Source organism: Acanthochromis polyacanthus, chromosome 7 (genome assembly GCF_021347895.1).
Source record: "Acanthochromis polyacanthus isolate Apoly-LR-REF ecotype Palm Island chromosome 7, KAUST_Apoly_ChrSc, whole genome shotgun sequence".
Lineage (NCBI taxonomy): Eukaryota > Metazoa > Chordata > Actinopteri > Pomacentridae > Acanthochromis > Acanthochromis polyacanthus.
This window is the reverse complement of record NC_067119.1, coordinates 11,833,759-11,856,633: the sequence shown is the minus strand read 5'-3', so window position 1 is coordinate 11,856,633 and position 22,875 is coordinate 11,833,759. Positions and strand designations below refer to the sequence as shown.

Below are 22,875 nucleotides of genomic sequence, written 5' to 3'. Positions count from 1 at the left end.
CCATGTGAGCTTCTTCAAGTTCTTTAGAAATAAATCAAGATAACCGTTTTCTTTTTGCCCTCATTTGGGTTGTCAGCACCTATAAAGAGCTACAAATTAGCCCTACTTTATTGTGTTTCTGTGCTTAAGTGTTTTAAATTCTGATGGACGTGCAGCAACCTGAGCTCCATCGTTAAATCCAGCTTTGGTGTACAGAAATGAACTCCTACATTTTATCGGTTGCATACTTTGACTTTGCTCATTTGTTCAGTACAGAACAAAGAGTCAGTACACCCCAAACAGTGTGAGAGTCATGGTAGTGTGGCTTCATGTGAGCCAAGTGACAAAATTCAACCCCATAACAATCCCAGTAGCAGCCTGAATGATAGGGTTGGGTGGGGTTAAGACACCACATTGGGATTTGGTATTTTATATGAGATGGCATAAAGCTGAATCCTCACTAAACCTTGACAAACTACACTTTGCCTCACGAGTTTGTCAGCGTGAAGCATTTCAAGAATGTGGTATTACTATGTGAACAGTTGATAATATAATACAGTTACGATGAGATAATAGTTTTTGAAGGTCAATTCCAAAGTCAGAAAAGACTGACTGTAATCAAAAAGATTCAAAATGCTTCGACGTTTAATTAAGGCATGTCATTTTCTTTTTTTATGCACACAGTAAGAGTGCTCTCATTGGAAATACTTCCAACATAAATGTGTTGTATTAGTTTCAAAACACAAATGATATGCAGTTACATCATGTTTAACGTTCAATATGTGATAGAAACTTTTAGTTATTCCTATAGTTTCATTTTAATAGTGGCAGAAGAAAACCCCCTTCCAGGGACGGCTGGTATAAATGGGCTAACAGGGCTAAGCCCTCCCAAGCAAACACAAAAAAGATGAGAAAATTATTTTTTAAATAACTTACAACAGATTGTTTTAAGTTTAGGTGAAAAAAAGGTAGCAACAGCACCAATCAGTCAAAAGAAAAACATAGAATATCTCTAAATGGGCTTATTTTTTACAGCCCCAGCAGATACCGTCCGCTTTCATTCATTTGGTTCTTGTAAGTGATTGACAGGTGTCATGTCCTGCCTCCGTGATTTACTGATCATTTGGCCTAACTTTGGTAAGCCCACAGGCTTATGACGCAGCGAGAAAAGGTTAAGCTATGGCAGGCGTTAGCATGAACGAGGTGGATTATTTGCTTTCATGTCCATTTTCCTCAATGTCTTTGGAGGAAAAGCTGGAAGTGAAGAGACTGGAATCACATCGGCCGTCGATGTGAGCTTCTTTTTAAATAAGGTGGGCCCATGTTGACCTGTTAAAGGACTGTGACACCTTGTTTTTGCTGAGGTCATCTGTTGTATTGAAGGCGTGTTTTGCACTACATGTTGCCAAACAGTTGTAATAAGACAGTTGCAGCAGGCTATCTGTGGGCAGTCGTTGCAGTTGGAACACGTTTTGTAGTGGTGTGTGAGTGATTGATTGAGTGAGAGAGAGAGAGAGAGTGTTGATGTAGGGCACTAAAAAAGTATAGTGTACCTGTAATTGATGTAACTGTGTGTATCATAGGTGATGTTGCTTTTGCAGCTGTGTTAACCATTTAATCGGTATTACGCATTTGTTAGCCCACCCAACAAATTTCACCACCAGCCGCCACTACCCCCCTCAGTTAAGTTTTTCTGCCTTGTTAACTTGTTCATATGTTGTTTATTTATGTTTTAGATGATGCATCATGAGTGAAATAAACAGTCCGTGCTACGGCTGAGCATTTCTCCCTTGAAGCCATATTGTACCAAGGAGATTTTCAACTACACAGGTTACAATTTATAGAGTTTTATATGTACGAAACCATAAAAACTCCCGATTCTGTCAGCTTGTGAGGTGAGACTTTCCATATCATTCTTCTTATTCAGGATTTCCGTTTCCAGTTCGGACATGCACTTCTGAATTACTGCAACATTACAGTTTGTGTAGCTCAGAGTGGTTTTACAGTGTCTGAGCGGAGTTGTAGGTGAGCTGGTGTGGTTGACCCCCACTGAGAGTGCATCTGCACATTCTAAAGGAAGCAACAGTGTACAGTTCCATCTAGGCCAATGTAAGGCAGGATAGGATCATTATCCTGGAAAAAAATAACACTTGTAAATATGCAACTTTGACTGGACGGTGACTTTAACAACAAGGAATGAGATGTTGAAACAAAAGAAAACAAAATCTTTTTTTTTGTTCTGTTTAGGCTCGATGATGTACTCTGACAATTTTTAAAAAAAAAGAAGAGTCTGGAGTCTCTTATATCCTCTGTCGAGCTTTTTCTGGGCCAGGAAGACGGGTAACAACTTCCAGGGTTTCCCTCTGTCTCATTTGGCCTGATGATGGCGCTGAATGAAAAGTCAGGAGATTATTGCCATTACATTACAGCCTCCATGAATGTTTTATTAATTCACAGAAATCAGTAGTTGTCACCTAGTAGATCTTGAGATATATTAGTAAAGAACTTAATTGTCAGCTTTATGGTGATGCTAAAGAATAAGTCAATAAAGTTTCTACAATACATCAACTGGGATTCATTAGTCTGAACTGAATTTTCTTCTGATCCATCCAATAGATATTAAAATTTGACTTACTTGTGGTGCTAGAATAATTGTCAGAGAATCACCAAAATCATTAGAATTAATCCTCTATGCACCTCAGTGGTCTGCTGTAAACTTCATGGCAGTTGTGGACATTTAACTCTGTGGCAAAACTGTCAATTTCATGTTGGATTCACCCTCTGGGGACCATGAATTCCTGTGCAAAAAAACAAAAACAGAATATATCCCCTTTGCGTCCTACAAGTTGTGTCCTTTTCCACAGTGTCTGTTGTAACCCCGCAGTGTTTGGAATAGCATCCCCATCTTCCAAGCATGATATCCTGATTTTCCCAACTGGAATTCTGAATGGATGGATGGTTTTATTTCTTTGGGAATCAAGAGAGAGAATGACCTGAGTGTCTCTACTGGCAGCCAAAAAACAGAACCCAGAACAGGATGAAGTAAAACACCAGGAAGGACCAAAAAAGGAGAGAGATCACAGAAATGGCATGAACAATAATGAGGAAGAAGAGGAGGATACAGCTGGTCGAGACAAGGGAACCAATCGGAGGGCAGAAATGTAGGACGTCTAGGAACATTGACCAATTGCAGTGCCTTTTTTGGCTGCCTGTAGAGCCAAACAGGTCATTCTTTCTCTTGATTCCCAAAGCAGTAAAACCAACCATCCGTTTAGAATTACAGCTAGGAAAATTGGGATATCATGCTTGGAAGATGAGGATCCTATTCCAAACACTGTGGAGTTGGAATGGATCAGCTTACATTGAGGAAAAGGACACAGCTTGTAGGGCACAAAGGGGATATATTCTATATATTCTACATTATACTTTCTGGTGTCACTCAAGGAAAAAGTCCAAAGATCACCAAAGTCTTTCGATATCTTGGCTACATCTGATAAATTCCATACCAATCCATGTTATATTTGTTGAGATATTTTAGTCTGGACTGACACACCAATGTTGCCATGCTGCAAGAATGGATAAAAACATCTGAATTTTTGGCTGAGAATCCGGCATTGGAGGCCTCTTGTCCCCTTTGCTTTGTGTTGGACGGGTCATTTTCCATACTTGAGTGTTTCTTCCTAAATCTTCAAACTGTAGGAGATAGTTGGGAAGAGAGCAGGGGAGGAGAGGGGAGGTACTATCTCAAATGCCAGTGGGCGTGATTTAGTCTTACTACCGAGAGAGTACAGGCCAGATGGTGAGTTTAAGAAGCCTGAAATCTCAGCACCTGGCAAAGTGTTTGTTAGTCATTGCATTAATCAACAACTTTGCCAACTCCCTGCATATACATTATGCTCATTTTATGCTAAGGGGGCGGTAGAAATCTTATTTATTCAAGAAATAATTGCCTAAAGTTATCCCAACCACCAAGTGTATATCCCTCCGCACACAAAGACAGTACATGTAATGTGCTGAATCTTGTTCAATAAAGTTTTTGTCTGAGTTTAAAGGACTTCTACTGGTTTCGAGTGCACTTTGTAACTTTTGCGATAGTAGTAAATCAATTCAGTGCTCTGATGCGCCAACTCTTCATTCGAAAAGACACTGTAAATAAGATAGGATTTAATAAAGTGTCAGATTGGGTGCTTGAGTGCATTTCTGAACACATCTCGTGTGCTGCTGTTATTTGTGCTTCTGGTGTTCTTCCACTGATACACCAAATTGGACTGTGGTGGCCTCCATTCACCTCTCTGCAGAATGAGCCAATTTGTATAAGCGTATGCAGTTCCCAAAGCTTGAATAATTCTCCTGCATTTTTTCAACGTATGAGCATGTTAATGTATAATTGATGCTTTAAGGAGATAAACTGCCAACATCTTCATTTAGGTGCCTCGGGCAGAGGGAGAGAGAGAGCAGTTTCACTTGATTTGTTAGTTTTAAAGTTTACTATCTCATCGCTGAGGGGGAAAAGAGGCCTGAGGTAATCATGAACGGTGTTTGCACACCGGCGTGATGGCAGCAGATGGTTGATGGTTGGACGGATGAATGACGTTTTGTTTGTGCTTCTTCTGCAGTCGACGCTGAAAGGAGCCAATCTCACCGTGTTCGGCTGCCTGAACCACGGCATGCCTCTTTTCTTGCGGGAAAACTCATCGCTGAAATGTGAATCAGGTACGTCGACTTTAAATTGGACACAATAGCCATGTGTTTAGTAATCCCCCAATTAGTAGAGCACAAAGTAAAGCTGTGTCTCATGGTTTTCTTCTGTTTGTCTCCAGAATCTGTGGCTGGGTTTTTCCTTTCAGTGAACGCCTCTGCTAATATCACCAAACTGAGGATTCCCTACCCACAAACGGGCACCTGGTACCTCAGTCTGCGCTCTCTATGCGCCACCGAGCACGGGTGAGCGAGACAATACTGCTTCACAGCAAAACTTCACACCATTAAAGCAATTATTCATAAATAGAATCTACTGGCACAAAATCTGCTTTGCGGCTCTTTAAAGGGAAAGTTTGAAAAGACATATTTGGTCCATGTAACACTTTCTTTGTTCCAGTCCATCCACTCATCTATTAGCTGTTTCCACATTATGTAGAGGGTCATAGGAGGCTTCTTAACTAGCAGTGAGTCAAAGACGGGGTACATCCTGGACAGATTGCCAGTGCAGACAGACAGACAACCACACCTACAGCCAATTTACAATCACCAATTAACCCAACATGCATGTCTTTAAGCTGGCACAGGGATCCTCCGTACAAGTTGTATCATCAGAATAGATCAAATGAAAAATGGCTTTGAAACTTTAATTATCCTTTGTTTTTGATTACTTCACAAATGGGATAACAGCCTTTTAATTTCATATTTAATTGGCTATGTTTCGGTTGTTGCTTCAGAATTCAATTTTTTTGAGTAAACATTAAAAAAAAAAAACTAATTATCCTTATTTTCCATGTCTGTGTTTTGCTCTGTGTGGTTGGACTGTGCCATTTGATCGGCCGGGGGACTCCACAGCCAGCCAGAACAAAGACCCGCAAAGCATTAAACTGACCCACATTTGCTGTCTTGACCCAGTAGAATTGATCGATATCACTTTAATAACTGTATGCTGAATATGAAGCTTTTTCCAGCACTTTGTTCACTTAGCTTAGTGCAAAAAGTCTGTAAAAACAGGGTTGAACATCTCCGACGAAATGTAAAATGACGCCTGACAAGACGGGTACTTATTTTTTTTCATCCAACGCTTGGCAGGATAGCAAATAAATACATTTCCCAACATTTCAAACTACGCCTCTATAATATAAACAACCCTGTAAATTGTATTCTCTGGAGTGCTCAACCAAAAAAAAAAAAATCTCAAAAACATGATTTACAAGCAGAAATTCATTGAAACCAGTTGAATGACTGTTGCTCATAAATTTTTGACACTCTCATAATCAATTCTTAGGCTTGGTCCCAATGCCCCACAGCAACCTCTGTGAAGCAATATTTGCTGTCAATTACAGGAAAACAGCTGCAAAATAGGACATTCAATATGTCTTTTGAACTCATCTTCGTAAAACAATCCCATGTTTGTTTACCAAAAATTAATAATTCAGCGCCCTGATTAAGACACTGTTCTTACTGTTTGAACGGTCGTTCAGCCACATCCTCTCCCATCTGTCACCCAGCAGACTGGTTTGGCATCGGCTTTACGAATGTCCTTATGGCGCACACCTAACATATGACATGGAAGAGGGTCAGATTTAGTGGTTTAAAAGCCAGATTTTTTATATCCCTGCATTTGCATTTCCGGAATTCCAAGCAAAATTCTGTAAATATGTTTACGTAATAAAGCATGACTGGTGAAAAGCCATCATTTTCTGCCACCTTCCACTAGTTATGCTGGGCTAGAAGGGCACAGCTGTTATCTTTTGTTCGAAAAGATCTTGCAATCTCTGCTATTCTCTCCACCCTCCTACATTCTTTTTTAACTCCACAGATGAATTGAATAAGTACACGCTTTTTCTCTGAGGGTTCATTAAAGTCATTACGAGAAATATCAGAAAGAGAAGTTGGGGGGGGAGAATGTTTCCATTAAGTTGTCCATCGCAGTGTTTTCCATGACTTCTTAAGTATTAGCTATTCAGCAGATTGAGCTGTTTTTGCCGAACCCGTAATGGCATGAAAATGTGAACGGAATGAAATTAAGCAGACTTTTGCTTGGCCACTTGGGACTTCCAATTGAATTTGAATAACAGATAATAACAGATGGTGTGGGACATGGACTCATCCTCACACGCGGAGGTATGAAAATGCGGACAACATTCGTATTGCTATGCGTTGCATTTCTACGCATTTCCACCTGCTGAATCAGTCAGACCTTGTTAGGGAGGAAAAGTGGTGGTGTGAATGACAGGTGCTCTTTAAGGCTACAATTAAGTTGATTGATACAGCTTGAAAAATAAAGGAGCAAGCAGCTGTGTCAATTATAAGAAAATGTGTTGTGGGGAAAATACAAAGAACCACGTTTCTTACCTCCTGGAGTGTCATTTTATGTAACTGATTGTAGAAGCTAGCAATTAGAAAATATACAATGCAAGCATTCGTTTTGTCTTTCTTTCTCCCTTTTATCCCATGTAGTGTCAGAGATAAATTATGTATAGGTCTATGTGCAGTTGTTAATTAGTAGGCTGTAGTTTTCTGCATAACAATAACCTCTGTCAGGCTGTAATTACAAAAAAAAAAGAAAGAAAAAAAGCTGCTTTTTTCAGAAACATTTCCTTAAAAATGGCAGGAGAAAATCAAAAATGGAGGCTGTGATTATAGGTAATGTCAAATATTCCAGTTGAGTTACCTAATTGAAACACCTAATGAAGGTGTACCACTATCGCAGTCGAACTCTAGTTTTCTTGTTGGTCTGTATGGAACACATTCATTTACAGAAAATTACTTTTGCAGTTGCCCGATGAAGTCGGAAATTGCACACGCCTAATAGAGTAAAGTTGTGTTCCATCTGACAAACCTAAAAACAGCCTTTTTGATCTTCCACTGGGCTGTGGGGATGAGAGAGCTGGGGGACACGGAACAACAAGACCAAAGCATCACAGGTGCACTAGCAGCTCTCGAGGCCAAATGTGGAGAGTTCTGAAGTGGAATGTGAATGCCAGCGTGATAACATGCTCATAATGACTGCGCTAACATGCTGATATTTAGCAAGGATCATGTTTACCGTCTTCATTCAGCATGTTAACAACTGTCAGCGAACGCCACCAGCAGCTGAGGGTGAAGAGATGCTCGAGTTTGGAAGTGTTTAGCCGTATTGGACAAATTGGAGACTTTGTTCAGATGATAAACCAGCATCCTGTCTGCGCCTTTTCCAGATTTGAGTCATGCACCAATGTGACTGCTGAAGTCTACATGCGCTCCTATCTAACTCCATGCATCAATGACTGTGGGACGTATGGACAGTGCAAGCTTCTGCGCACCAACAACTACCTATACGCTGCATGTGAATGCAAAGCAGGTAACAGTTTACTTTAAAAATCCATGGTGGCTTATTGCATTGTCAGTGTAATTCTCAAGTTCACATGATAAGTGTGTTTTCCTCCGTGTTTGTTGATTGAATTCATGCACAGTGTGAATTAAATTCAGATTGTGTGGTCTACTAATGTCTTCTTTTGATTGTAACTTAAAATCCAAGTTACTCAGTTACTGTCAAAAGCCAGTGAGGTTTTTTTTCTATCGTTAGTACAGGATATTGAACAATGCCCTAAATTATTTATTAGCATTTAATAATCAGTAGGCAGTGTAACTATGAATAAATAATTGGACTTGTCTTTGGGTCAAAAGATTTTTTTCACATGCAAAATAAGACAAAAATCTCTTTGAAGAAACGGGGTCATCACTGCTACAAAGAATTTCTCATTTGTTGGAAAATACATCATGCAGAGTGACAAGAAAATGGGAGAGAGCCATGTGGGGTGGCATGGGTCATTTTTTTAAGAACTGAACCGACAATGCCGCAGTTAAACTGTATGTGCCACTGTCCAATGAGTCATACAGCGGCCTGGTATTAATCTTTTAATACAAGCCGTTTTGATAAGACAATAAAACACACTCCTAATTACGAACAGCTTTTCAATAAATGATGAGCTTATGAAACTAAACAAAGCGTGTCCTCTGAGGCTTTTTTAAATCCTGCCTTTGATCTTCTTTTATCATAGCTGGTTTCTCTTCAGTTAAATTCATTGTCATACTTCACATGTGTGACTGCTTCCTGGCAGGCACTTTGCATTCAGCACTTGCCCTTGGCCCGTCTCGCACTGCAAAACCTCTGTTCAACAGCTCAGGAATATTTAATTCACACTGTCTTATCCAATCCACCACTTGATAAGGATCCAATGTGGCAAAGCAGGAGTGTTTTAAAATAGAAGGGAGTTCGCACCAGGAGACTGTATTGTGCGGGATAAACAACTTCACACGTATTGTTTGTTTTTGGTTATTTTTACAGAAAAATATCTGTCCACAAGAAAGAGCTGTTGAAGTATTCATTTTGTCAAGAGATAAATATTTTATACATTTTCAGAGATGCTATAAATTCAAAGCATAAGGTTTTGAAATAAACTGTTTCATCTACTGGAGCGTTCCTTCGCATGCATCAACAAAAACATTTAAGAGTTCTTTCCGAAGATTTATTCGAGTTTAAGGAAGACAGGAACTATTTAATTCATTTTTTTCTGCCTATAAAGCCTGCCAACACAAAAGCCCTCTTACAGTCTGTAAAAGAGTTCACCTCGCTTGGATGTTTGTTTCCCCTTTTATTTCTTTTCAACATTGAAACATGGTCAGTTTCATTTGTTTTTCTGAGAAGAATTTACAAAACGGAAAACTCATTCATGCCAAAATGAAAACAGATTTCTACAAAGTCATTTCAATAAATTGAAAGCATAAAAGAAGTTCTTTTGTAAGTTTTAACTCTCTTTCGAGTGACTCACCGGATTCAACACAGGTGCAGAGAATCAGTGCTAGAAGTCACACAGGTCACGACTTGAAGATAATTTGAGTGCAGAGAATGTGTCTGGAGTGATTAGCGTATAGAAGGAGGTACAAGCTCTGGCAGCTGAGGTGGGAGAGACTAAACAGCAACAGTTGAACGTTCTTCACAAGTCAAAGCTTGAGAAGAAGAGAAAGCTACTGTTGGAAAAAACAAGAGTTCACCTGATGGAATGTGGGAGTCTCTGAAGTCAACTGGAAGAAGATTGTTTGATCTAATGAGACCAAAATTGAATTTTTCAGCCGTTAGAATAGATATTATCATCACAAACACACCGGCCCCTCTGTGAAGCCTGGCGGTGGCAGCATTGAGATGTAGGGATGCTTCTAGGCAGAGGGATCTGGAAAGCTTGTGAAGCTTGTGAAGTTTTCCAGCAGATCAACCGAAGCATAAAGCCAAAACTGGTTGAAGGTGAAGGTTCTGGAGTGGCCAAGTTAAAGCCTGACTGAAATCCAACTGAGAGTTTGTAGCTGGACTTGAAAAAGACGGTTCACTCATATTTCTAGTGCAACCTGACAGTTTTGCAAAGAACAATGTGGTAAAATTATAGTGTCCAGATGTGCAAGGCTGATTGAAAGATATCCACTCAGGCTGAGTGTTGTATTTGCAGCCAAAGGTGCACCTAATAAATACTGGTTTGTAGGCTTGTAGAAATCTGTTGTCATGCTGCCAGGAAAAAGTCTCTTTTTTTGTAAATTCTTTTTTTTAAAAAAAGCCAAATTGTAATCACCAAGATTTAATGATGGAAAGCAATAAAAACAGGTAAAACGTTTAAGGAGAATGAATGCTTTTTATAGGTTTGTTGGATCTCTTTTTCTCAGGTCAGTGCATAGTACTGACAGTGTTTGTGTGTGTACCGTCAGGCTGGGATGGCTGGGGATGCACAGACAACTCGGAAGCCTACTCCTACAGTTTCCAGCTCCTCTCCACTCTGTTGCTCTGTCTCAGTAACCTGATGTTTGTCCCACCTGTGGCCATCGCCATCCGAAGCCACTACCTGCTGGAGGCTTCAGTCTACATCTTCACCATGTTCTTCTCCACTGTGAGTGACTGTATATATTCATAGCTATAGTGTGATGAGAAATGAGAGAGAGAAAAAACAGTTACACAAAGAAATATGTTGATTATAGTCATCACAGCAAGCTGCCTGTAGAGTTTATGGCCATTAAATATGGAGTGATGTTTGTATGAATAGATTCGTAGAAAAAATATTAAAGCATGACAGCAACTGCAATAGTAGATGTTTTGAGACGGTAATTAGGTTGTGACACGTTTGGCTAAAATAACTGACACATAATACAGAAAACAATTCACTGTATGCAGATGACACAGTCCTAGTTATGAATAACCTATTTGATACATACCAGACTCAGAAATGGCTGCAGTTTAAAAAATGAATGTCCTTCCTCACTTATTATACTGAATATAGATGCTCTTTTATTCCCTGTTGTATTCCATTAAAGCTGCTTTACATTAACACATAGCGCAGTTCATATATTTACTTCAAAAAATAAGTGCCCCAGAATGAAATTCCAAAAGCTTCAATCACCCATAAGAAAGGATGGCTTAATAATATCTAACTGTATGTATTATCACTGGCTTTCACAACTGAAATTTGTCTCGGTATGCGTAAAGATTTTTTTGTCAGATTTGAAAACGACATGGTTAGATAATGTATCCATGCCGGCCTTCACTTATATATTCAAGAAAGTTAGTTTACCAGTATGTCTGTCGCACTTATTCCTAAATCCTGAATGTGAATGCTAGCTTTTAGTTATCATGAAAGGTTCTCCAGTGTGTTCCAGTGTCAGTTTGTAATAAAAAGTGGTTATCAATAACCTGTACTGGAGTCAACTAAGATTACTTTACTACCTAGAGCCTAACAAACCACATCCAGCACACCATACAATATTAGCTGTAGTTGTTTGTCAAGGAAGGAAGAACCCACCATGCACCTACCTGTTAACAAAGAGTACATTTTTAAAGAAGTAAACATTTTTAATGGGAGTTATTCCACGTATTACTTTGACATATCTGCCGTCTTTTCCCTTTCTTCTCACAGTTCTACCATGCATGCGACCAGCCAGGTATTGTGGTCTTTTGCATCATGGAGTATGACGTGCTGCAGTTCTGTGACTTCCTCGGCTCGCTCATGTCAGTGTGGGTCACCGTCATCGCTATGGCCCGGCTGAAGTCCATCATCAAGCAGGTATGTTTCTGCTGTAATTCTAAACACGAATCTGGGAACATGGGTGGAATGAAAAAATCACATGGCAGTTTTTTTTTAAAAACACAACTGTAGTTTGTCAATTCATTTTAACTTTTGTTCTGCTATTCAAACTGAAATATCCCATTTGTTTCCACATAACTTGTATTTTTTTACTTAGGACGTTGAGTACGCTGCTTTGTAAGCTCTGCATGTAAGCCATGACAATATATCGGAGTCTTGAACTGACAGAACGTTTACTTTGGCACTGGAGGCAGGCTTCAAAAAGCAAAGGCAAATTCTTCTTCAAACTGGCTCAAATGCAGAAATCCAAGCAGGTAACGAAAAGCAGGGAACAGGCTGAGGTTTACACAGAACCGCTGATCCCATTAAAGCCAGTTTGCAGCCTTAGACTCTCAGGTGGGGACCTTCTGACTGTTCCAAATTCAAGGCTTAAATCCAAGGGTAACCCTGCTTTTGCTATTACTGCTTCCCAGCTTTGGAATGACCTACCTGAACAGATAAGGCTGGAAGGATCAGTTTCTCCTTTTAAATCACTTCCTAAAACCCATTTTCATAGACATGCTTATGTGTGATGTCCTCTCTTTTACTCTATGCTATGGCGTCTTAATGCGCTCGATTATTATTTGTATCAATCGGTGCTCTTTTCATTTGTTTATACTGAAATAGTGTATTTTGCATTTTTGTATCTTTCACTGTGCCTGTCACCTTTTCTCCAGTTTCGGCTTCCCGTTTTTTTCTGTTTTTTTGGCCTGCTGACTTGTTTTTCGTTATAATTTTGCTTGGCACAGCACATTGTAAACTCATTTTTTTTAAAGGTCCCGTATAAATAAAGTTATTATTGTTATTACAGACAAATAGAAATACAGCAAAGCAGTAAAGTCGAACTAAAACACAAACTGAAAGTAGTGGAACACGAGGCATGAAGGACACAAGCGAGATAAATAAGGACAACCTCAGAGAAAGTGACAACTGACAAGAGGAAGCACGGGAATACGAATGCACAAACAGACTAATTGAACATAGGCGAACCCAGCGACGATGAGGCGGGCAATCACAAAGGAGGGAAAACACGACGACGACATGAACCAATAAAGAAAATTTACGGCAGCCTAATAAACACATATTCTCCATGGCTTATTGTGATGAAGCTTATCAAGGAATCTCCGGTACCTGCTGCAGTTTTATTATTAGCTGACAATGATTCAACATTGTACCTGTCACCTCATAAATTGCCTGCACTCTAGATGAGAATTTCTTTTTTTTCCCCTTCCTGCCCTGGCTTCTAAGTAATAAGCGGCACATCAGCATGGCCGCGTAGAGCGCAGCCGATGTCACCACCTTTAGCTTCGCCCACAAATTGCACCGATTGGCTCGGTGCTGTTTCTAAACGAGGAAGCGGCCGCTCAGAAGAGCAACTCGACCTCTTTGATTTGTTCGACAAAAAAAAAAAAATGTTAGACGTGGGCAGCGATTCAGACAAGTGGAGCCAGACATCTTCGGACCATAATGCATTTCCACTGTTATGCAGTCTGGCAGCACCTAAACTGAGAGCTCCATGTTAGCGGGGAGACAAGTTGAGGAAAAAGCCCTGAAGCAAAGAGAGAGAGAGAGCGAGAGAGAGATGATAGGATGGAGAAGCTGCAGAGCCTTATAGGAGGGCTGTAAATGAACAGCACATATGGCTCAATTTTTGGTTATAAATTAAACGATCAATGTGTTAGGATCAGCATTGCGCGGCGCGAAAGCTCTCCGGTTGTTGACATATTGCGTTGGATGACGGTAAACACTAGCAGGTGCACCTTCTCCCTGGGTCACTCCCTGGCTGCACACCAAGATGGAGCAGTCTTAGAGAAAAGGAAAAAAAAAAAGTGTGTGTTTGCGTAAATGTGTGTCCATGTCCGTAAATGAGACAGAGGGAGGAAGGTGGGGGAGAGAAGGGAGGGAGCATTGGGAGGGAGGGAGCGTACGCGAACATCTGCTGTCCTCTAGAGTTTTCATTTTTGCTTAGCGCTGCAGTACACAGTCACTAATCAAATCGCACATGTCAGGACTGGCAAGTGGAACTGTGTGCGTTTGTGTACTAGAAAGAGAGTCCGTTTGTTTGTTTGTGTGTGTGTGTGTGTGTGTGTACAGTTGGTAATGTCTATGGCAGCAGTAGAGGGTGAAGGACCCAGCAGCGTGTAATAGCGCGTGTGTGTTTTGTGACTTTTGGACCTTCAAAGCTCAAAAAGTCCTCGCAAATTTGTCAGCACAATATCTTCCAAGGACATTTTTACTGGTTCACATAAAGAAAGAGCTGCAGGAGATCTGCTCGTCTCAACTTGCTGAAGGTTGCGGTGTCGGAAACATATAAAACAGTTTAAAGGATAATTACATTTTATCGCATATTTGGTAGTTTTGGAGCCCTTTTATTGAGCGGTTAGGATAACATCGTTTTCAGCAAAGTGATTGCTGAGATTTTTGGTGCAGCAGGACATGAAACATGGACGTTATTAGGCAATTAGGGAAAGAAAAATAGCCAAATGATCTCAAGCATCTTCATGTAGGTAGGTACAGTGTTACAGCAGTTACAAAACTCAACTATGTTTAAAAAAAAAGCCATAATTGTGCTTTTAAACACATGACATATACTTTATATCATTGATATCGCTTGTCTAAAGAGAGATGCTAATTTACCATCAAATGAATGACATTTTTCAGTATTCATACATATTCAGATTCATTGTTATTTAAATAAAGTGTAATGTGACACTGTGATGTGCAATAGCTCAACAAAAGGTCCAACGAATCCGCAAAGTGTCAACAGTGCTGGTAGAAAATCTCAACAATCACCCTCCTGATGTGTGAACCTGACAAAAAAATAGCATTTGGAGAAATCTTAGTGTCAACCAATCATAGAAATACATCAGAATCATGAAGTGTAAGCAGTAAAATCAGAGCAAAGAGCTTCGACATGATTTTATATTTAATAAGTGACCCGGAGATTTGTTGAAAGCTGGTAAGCACACAAGTACAAGTTTACTCTGAGGTGTTCTTCGTTGCATACTGCTTTGAAATGCCACGAATTAATGCCCGGACTCGCATTATTTCAATTTGTAGTAACTTTAGACATGTTCAGGCCTTATATGACAGCTCATTATGTCACTGCCATTGGGCTTGTTGTAATTTACACATGTACAAATACCACTGGAGTCCATATTAATCTATATTGGTAAGCATGAAAATACACGTAGCAGATAAAAATAGCATCCCTACCAGAATTCCTCCCAGCTCCTTCTGTCACAGTGACAGATAATAATTCATTACAGCAAAAAGCCCTGCCTGTGAGTGTCGGAGCGTTCATGCCTGCATACAGTACATGCATGTTTGGGTGCTTCTGTATGATCCAGCGGTGCAGCATGACTGATGACTGTGGCTGCACAGTCCTCCGGCTGCACCATGCTGCGCCTTTCCTCCTTGGTTTGTGCCAATTAGTCCTATTCTCCTGCAGGCAGGTCATCCCACTCTCTCCTAAAAAAAAATCCACAATTTCTCCTTCACACAGAAGAATGCGGACCCTAGGCATCCTGGACAGGCTTAAGTTCTCCCAAAGCATGTGTAGCGCAGCTTATTGATTTTTTTCCATTCTCTCTTTATCTCTTTTATATCCTGTGGCTTTATGTCCAATTGCGAGCTTGGCAAAAGAAAAGGTATTATTTATAGAATGGGCCTCTATTGTTAGCATTTGCTTTTTATTGTTGTTTTGTGGCTCGCTTCTATACAGAGGAAGTTCAGTGTATTACTTCCCATTTGATTTCACCTGAACTCGGTAGACGCGGTTATTTTCTGTGCTGATCGTTTCCCCACTGGTGCATTAAACTGGTGGCATATTTACATAATGAGAGGCTTTTACCGTTTTGTAGCACACGCTTGCATGCTGTTTGCAAAAGTCCACTCTAGTTGTGGCTGTTGACAATGCAGAAAAAGGCTGGCATTTGTTTTTTATGCTTTACTTATTGTCAACAAATCACAGAAAGCAAAGCAAACTGCAAAACATGAAACTGCCTCTGGATGCTGTGGTTTTTAGTCTCAAACCTATTTGTCCCTACAAAAGATGGAAATCTTTAACCACAGATCACAACTGTTAAATGTCGGCAGTTCTTTTTAAAAAGCTGTATATTGTAGGTTTGTATTACGGAAAGAGGAGGAGTTCAATCGTGAATTTTTAGGTAGATGATAAAGCAAAAAATGAGTGTGTTGGTTAAAGTCACGGAGGGCATACAAAAGATTGTTGTAGAAACCCTGCTTTAACACTTCTTTTATTCCAAAGGTGACCATAATTTACAATATAAACATCATGCTTAGTTCGGAGAGGCTTTGAGCTAGTAATTGAGGCCACAAATGCACAAGGAAAATGTTTACTGAAGCAACAAATCAAATCAAGGTAGAGTAATTTTGCCCGAGATTTCTATAGAATCAAGCTGCTTCTTGCAACATGAAGAGTCGCCCCCTACTGGCTGGTAAAAATAATGTAGGTTTATGCACCTCCACTTCTGCTTTGCTTTTCAGACCTGCAGCCTATGTCTGATTTCTATATGCAATCTATGGTTAACACAACAAAGCATTAGAAATACTGAGGGAGAAGCCAAATATCTGCATTGAAGATAGCTACGCGTTATAAATTACAAGCGATTCAGCCCAGTGCCATGCCTTTTCCATAACCATACCGAACTCACTTGTACTGACAGATCTACAACTTCGCTCAGTAAGGTGCAACATTCTCTCTCCTGCCTGTTTATGGTACATTCAGCCTTTTTGCACTTGCACAGTTTCCCATTAGACCTCCATGAAGGCACAAACAGCGTGTGTTGGTTAGGAAGTCAAGCTCTCGCTGCCAAACAAAAGAGGACACTGGTTCAAAATGGGAAAAATAAAAGTCAAGTCCACATACAGGAATCATCACCTGGTGGTTTAGGCTCCGTCTGTCATTTGATATAGAAATTCTTCTACCACATGTCGGAGGAAAGATTAGAATTTGGACAAACCAACACCAGCCTGTAGTTCTCCAGAAGTTGCTGTTGCTTGACCGCACAAACATCTTCCTGTATTTACTGGGGATGTAGCTGGTTGACAGGGCTTGTGGAGGGCACATATTGATCTGTGTGCTTTTTGTCAAGGTGCTGTATCTGCTGGGGGCAATGTCTCTGTCCATGGCTTTGCAGCTCGACCGTCACGGTCTGTGGAACCTGCTGGGACCCAGCCTGTTTGCTCTGGGCATCATGGCTGTGGCATGGGTAAGGAAAATTCACACATTTACTGCACAGGGGAAGAGCAGTCCACTGCAGAAGAGATTTTTTTTTCCAGTTTTATTTCATGATGTATTTAATTGCATTGGAAAAAAAATAGATCAAGTTCATTGATCTGAGGGAGGAAATTGAAAAATTCACCTGTAGCAGTGCAAGCGCTAATCTAAGATAGAGAATATTGAATGAAATCAGAAATAAATGAAACAACTGTGCCGCCTAAGTCTTTCTTGTGCGCCTTCATATTAAACAGTAATTAAATTAATGCAATTTTAGTTCCGTATTTCAAGAGAAAAAATATTTCTATAACTGCACACAGTCCGTAAAATTGTACAACTGCTGTACAAGGGATATTTTCACACGGGGTGAAACGTAATTATTTTAATACATAATGTGTGTTTAACATTCATTGACAAGCTTGTTCAAACATGCAGATGAAATGTCTCTGCACTGTCCCACTATTGTTCCTTATGCCAGTAAGTGTAACAGGACTTAATCTGTCATTTAAGCTAACAGAGGGCTGGAACATGTGCATGGCTAAAAACTGTCGGTTTTCTGGCCAATGAAGCTATTTTACATTAGCATGGAAAGGGGCTTTAAAAGTTTTGCAGCCTGTGGGTATTAGTCATGGGTTGTAGTTCCATTATAACTCAGCTTGTACTTTCACTGACTCTTCTTCGAGTCATAATGTGCTCCCTGAACTGAGAAGATAAAAAATAATAGTCTTTCAGGCAAGGTTCTTGCTAAAAAAAAAGAAGAAGAAGAAAAAACCTTTAACACCAAACCTCTGACATGAGTTTGAAAACAAGGTTTGTGGTTTCCTTGGAGAAAGCTTTGCGTTGAATAAAGTGTGGGAGTTGTAGCTCTGAGTATTATCTTTCTGTGAGCCAGAGGATCCTACAGAAATAGTGGAAGATGAAGTACTGTTTAATTCCTGCATGTAAACCCTCCAGCTTGAACACAAGAGTAGGAAACAGTATTTTTTATTTTTTTTACATCGTGAAATATGTTTTCTTCTTTGATTAACGCCTTCAAATTCACACATGGCGAGACTGTGGGAGATTTACGTAAAGCCACTCGGTTCCACTGTTTGGCTGATTTTCTTTAGGCTTTGGCGGACTTGTAATTCAATTATAGATGTCTTGTTGACATATGTTATTTGACAAATATAGAATGCAAACATCATGGTCTGGTTTGCTGTCACAGCCTGTAAAGAATAAAACCCTCAGACATAAGCTCCGATCTTCTTATGCTAAAGTATACTACACACCAACTAGCCAGAAGAACGAACTCCACACAGCAACGTTTCACTCGGATCTCATGCTAATGTCGCAATTTTTATAGACAAACCTGGGCTCGTGGTTGGATTACTTGGCCCTTAATAATTCATCAGCCGTTCAGTAGCGTATGCCTGCATTTCAACATCTCTTCCTCAGTGCCGCACCTCGGAGTTTGAGCGCCACACATTTTCGACAAGAGCCCTTTTCATTTCGGCTTGTCATCTTTCTGCAAAGCTTGGCATTCTGAATGTTCCCAGGCACAACCGAATTAGATCAGTCAAGCGCAGGGCACAGAGCGTCTGCTGCTGTGCAAAGGGTGTCATTAGCAGTAAGAGGAAGGGGAGAAGTTCAAATCTGTCAATGCCAAATATCCCTAATTCTCCAAACTAAATGAGCTCACTGACTCCCGCATGAAAAGAGCATCCCGGCCTGGAATTGTTTATCCTAACCAGGAAAATATGCACTTCCAAAGGGGCTACCACAGTAAAACCACTTTCCATGTTTTTCCTCACTTGGCTTCACATAGAATTATCAGGCTTTAATCTAAAATGTATACAGCATAATAATTTCATCAGAGCCGTTTCCTGCTAGAATACATGGTAATTATTTTTGTCATTCATGAACAGCTTACATCTCCCCTGACAGAGGGGCAATTTTTTTTGTGGTAAGGTTTGGAGGGAAAAGCACAATGCTTCATAAACACTGTTTATGAAGCGATGAAAAAATAAGCTGAATGAAATGTTCGAGTCACTTTGTGCAGCAAAGCTCGGCCACTTAAAGAAAGAGCGAGCGCATTCCGTGGATTAAACAAACGGAGACATCACATCCAGTTACTGCCAAACAGAACACCAGCATAAATCACAAACTAGATAAAGCAGTGACTGGCCAATCACTAATCCATCAGCTGATTATGAACAGCGTGGTGGACTTTTTGCTGCAGCATTAGGCATGAATGCCGATTTGCAGACAGTAAAGTCTGTGGAGATTTATGAAGAACACTATCCCTCTGTTCTTTCAATAAAAGTCAGATGCCAGCTGGTCCCTGACTGAAACCCCATTGGTGTCTATTTTTGAAAGGCTCCTCCTTACTTGTTCTCCCACTCCAATATCCATGTTATACTGTTGGCATTAAATTAAGGCAGAAAGAACATTAAAAATGTGGGCTTTGGAGATCAATTCATAAAGAAAATCAACCATAATGCGCTCACAACAAAAAGTGGAAATGAAAACGGTGTGCTTTCTTTACATTGTGGTTTTCTAAACTGGTGCCTGGGGAAGTGTGTGATATACTTTTAATCCTACAAATATAAAGAAACCACACATGTGAATTTAAATGAACATTTACATTCCAGCTTTTAGTCAGCGGTGAACACATCCGATAAACATAATTACAAAAAATGAATGTTTTGCTGGTTCTCTGAGGGTGAAAATTACCAGCGGTTCAAAACATATGGGAATAAATTAGATAAGTATTTACTTTGGTCAGCAAATGGGCCTCAACTCACACAAATTATGTTATTCTTACCTAATTAGGAATGAGTATTGTTTAAATGGGACACCTGGCAAATTGGAACCATTAAGCTTTTTGCGGAGAGTATCTTTTAAAGGAATATATATACAAAATAATCCAGAAACACTGCTTATGAGTCGCTGAAAAGGGATTTGATGAAAAGAAAAAGTTCATAAGGTTATGACATCACAAAACTGGACATCACGTACTTTGACTCTTGATCCCAGAATCACAGCGGGAACTGAAATGACAATGTTCTGACATGAAATATTGTTCTAAAAACAAATATTCACTGCCTTTTATTTTGAAATGCCACATAATTATGTATCAGCATTGCTAAGGATCTTTTCTGTACTCCTTTAGATCTTTTGAAAACTGAGAATTTTGTAATAAAATAAAATTCTTGAGGATCACAAAACACATGCTGTGGTTAAAAAAAAAACAATCAAACTGGATCAAATATAATTTCCCTTAAATATGTTATCCAGCTTAAGAATAGCTAGCATAGCCATGTTTTAGTCCACCTTCTTGGAAAGCTATAGCTAAATGTTTGTAGGCATTTTACTTTATCTTATAACATACAGTATGTATGTTAATTTAAATAAATACTAAGTACATATTTTTTTAGAAAGTGTCCAATGATCACTATATACTAAAATAATGCTACTTTATCAAACAAATGCTAATTTACTGGACGGGCGTATTCAAAAAACTAAATTATCATTACCATAGAAACAATGACATAATTTTGCTTTTTGTCATAACATATATATATATATATATATACCATTTAAATAAATAATAACCACATACATTTTTGTATATGTTCCGTTTTACTTATGCTTACTATATACTAAAATACTGCTAATTTATTCGCGGAATGCACTGAAAAAAAAAACCTAAATTAGCAATTTAGCATTGCCAGATAAACTATGAAATACATTTTCCCTCTCATCATAGCATGTGTACATAATATAAATAACTATTAACTATTTGATTGTTTATTTAAGAATGTGCACAATTGTACTTCTACTCACTATACACTAAAATAGTGCAAGTTTATTAGTGGAATGATTGACAAAGCTAAATTAGCATTAGTAGATGAACTATGGAATACATTTATTCTACAGTTTGCCATCTTTTGCTTTAGAACGACAAAAGGTTTACGCTGTGAGGTTGACAACCTTGTTGTGTGTCTGTTGACCTGTCAGACGGTGCGCACCATCCGTCGCCGGCGTTGCTATCCGCCCACCTGGAAGCGCTGGGTGTTCTTCCTCTTCCCGGGCACCATGATCGCCACATCAGCCGTGGCGCTCTACGCCTTCGTGGAGACTGAAGAGAACTACTTCTACATCCACAGCATCTGGCACATGCTGATCGCGGGCAGCGTGGGCTTCCTGCTGCCGCCCCGCGCCAAACCTGACACCAAGGTGACCCCGCTGAAACGCAGGCGGGGCTGCGGCTATCAGCTGTGCGTGAACGAGCACGAGGAGCTGGGCCTGGTGGACCCGGCCATCATCTCCATCAACAGCATCTGTACCAGCTGATAAACTCCCCAAACCCCCAGCCTTTTACCTTAGAGACACTCCATTGCCTTCTTTTACTTGGGAAATTCACACATGGGAAATTAAGCCACAGAACTTTTAAAAAAGCAATGTAAATACTTTAATGCTGATGTGACACACTGGATTTCTTTCCTTTTTTTCTGTTGTTATTGTCATGGTAATTACTATCGATACAAATGTAATTATTATTATCAATAGTTAAAGTTCTGATGAATCGTGGGTGTACAGTGACACACTGTTGTTTGTGAATATGTATTTAAAAGTCAAGCTGAAACACTGCTGCTATCTGACGGTGACTGTAAAACTGCTTCTGTTGGTTATTTATTGGTGGTCTTGTAAACAGGCCAATTATTTTACTCTAGGGGCACAGGTCTGGGGGCGGGCAGGGGGCATGGGTGGACATTTACCAAGGGCACGGCTTTTCTGAAATTCTTTTGAGATATATCTTTTGCACTGAGACACAAAAATGTTATTCTGTAAATTTTTATAACAATATAAACCGCAGTGGGCATCACAAATGTAAAACCTAGTTGTCATGTGGAATGTTAGACTGTCTTTTGCAATCGCAATGTATCGCTTTTACACGAATGTGCTGATTGTTCTCGGAGGGAACAATTCCAAAGTCCAGCTGCCTGTTGAAAGAGAAGAGGGGGAGGCAGGATTACTTCAGAGACCTCAAACCAAGACCTCACCTCCCTGTTCTTTTCTGACAGGACCTGTGTGTGACACCACATTCATGAACAATAAATGTTTTCTTTCTTTGCCTCAGTATTGCTCTGCTGCTTTCCAAGCTTTTAAACGTAGCGCAAACTCCCACAAAGACATCACATTGCAATCCCTGGTCCTAATGGAAGCTACTGGTTCTCAGACAGTGAGATGAGACGCTGTCAACAGCATCCTCCCAGGAATAGAGCAAGAGATAAATAATTCTCCTACACAGCGGCAGCATGAAGGCAGCTTCAGAGCATACTGTCGATGTGTAGCATCTCTCTTCTTATGTAAGGGAAAGCAGAGCTGTGAGAGTTTTATGACTGTTTGCTGTATTCTTTTTTAGTCGTGATCCATCAGCAGCTCCTCAATATTTATTATTGTGTGTGCATGCCAGGTCTTTTTTTTTTATCAGATTATTTCAGAAAAGATGAAAGAATTTATTATTTTGGAAAGTGTACATACTGTACTGCAAGCGAAGTGGAAATTGCACCTGGCTTTGATATAAGAAATCATCACAGCCCTTAAAGGAATAGTTTGGGCAGTTTGCTTATTTTCTTTTCTAGTCCTTACATGTTTGATACTGCTCTCCTGTATCCTAAATGCAAAGCTATGCCCAAGAAAGAGATAATTACAGAAACGATGAAAACATTACTGCAAGCAAAGTGGAAATTGCACCTGGCTTTGATATAAGAAATCATCACGGCCCTTAAAGGAATAGTTTGGGCAGTTTGCTTATTTTCTTTT

The 22,875-nt window shown here is 39.8% G+C and overlaps 1 protein-coding gene across 1 annotated transcript in view; it reads left to right on the top strand.

Annotated features, from left to right (window-relative positions):
* The window catches only part of tmem8b (transmembrane protein 8B), a 39,170-nt gene extending 16,982 nt beyond the window's left edge, over positions 1 to 22,188 (top strand). The window contains exons 7-13 of the mRNA XM_022198096.2: positions 4,596 to 4,692; positions 4,800 to 4,923; positions 7,881 to 8,023; positions 10,417 to 10,595; positions 11,616 to 11,762; positions 16,940 to 17,056; positions 21,067 to 22,188. Coding sequence (XP_022053788.1) covers positions 4,596 to 4,692; positions 4,800 to 4,923; positions 7,881 to 8,023; positions 10,417 to 10,595; positions 11,616 to 11,762; positions 16,940 to 17,056; positions 21,067 to 21,402 — 1,143 coding nt within the window. The 3' untranslated portion in view covers positions 21,403 to 22,188. The remainder of the gene's footprint in view (positions 1 to 4,595; positions 4,693 to 4,799; positions 4,924 to 7,880; positions 8,024 to 10,416; positions 10,596 to 11,615; positions 11,763 to 16,939; positions 17,057 to 21,066) is intronic.
* The last annotated feature ends 687 nt before the right edge of the window (positions 22,189 to 22,875 follow it).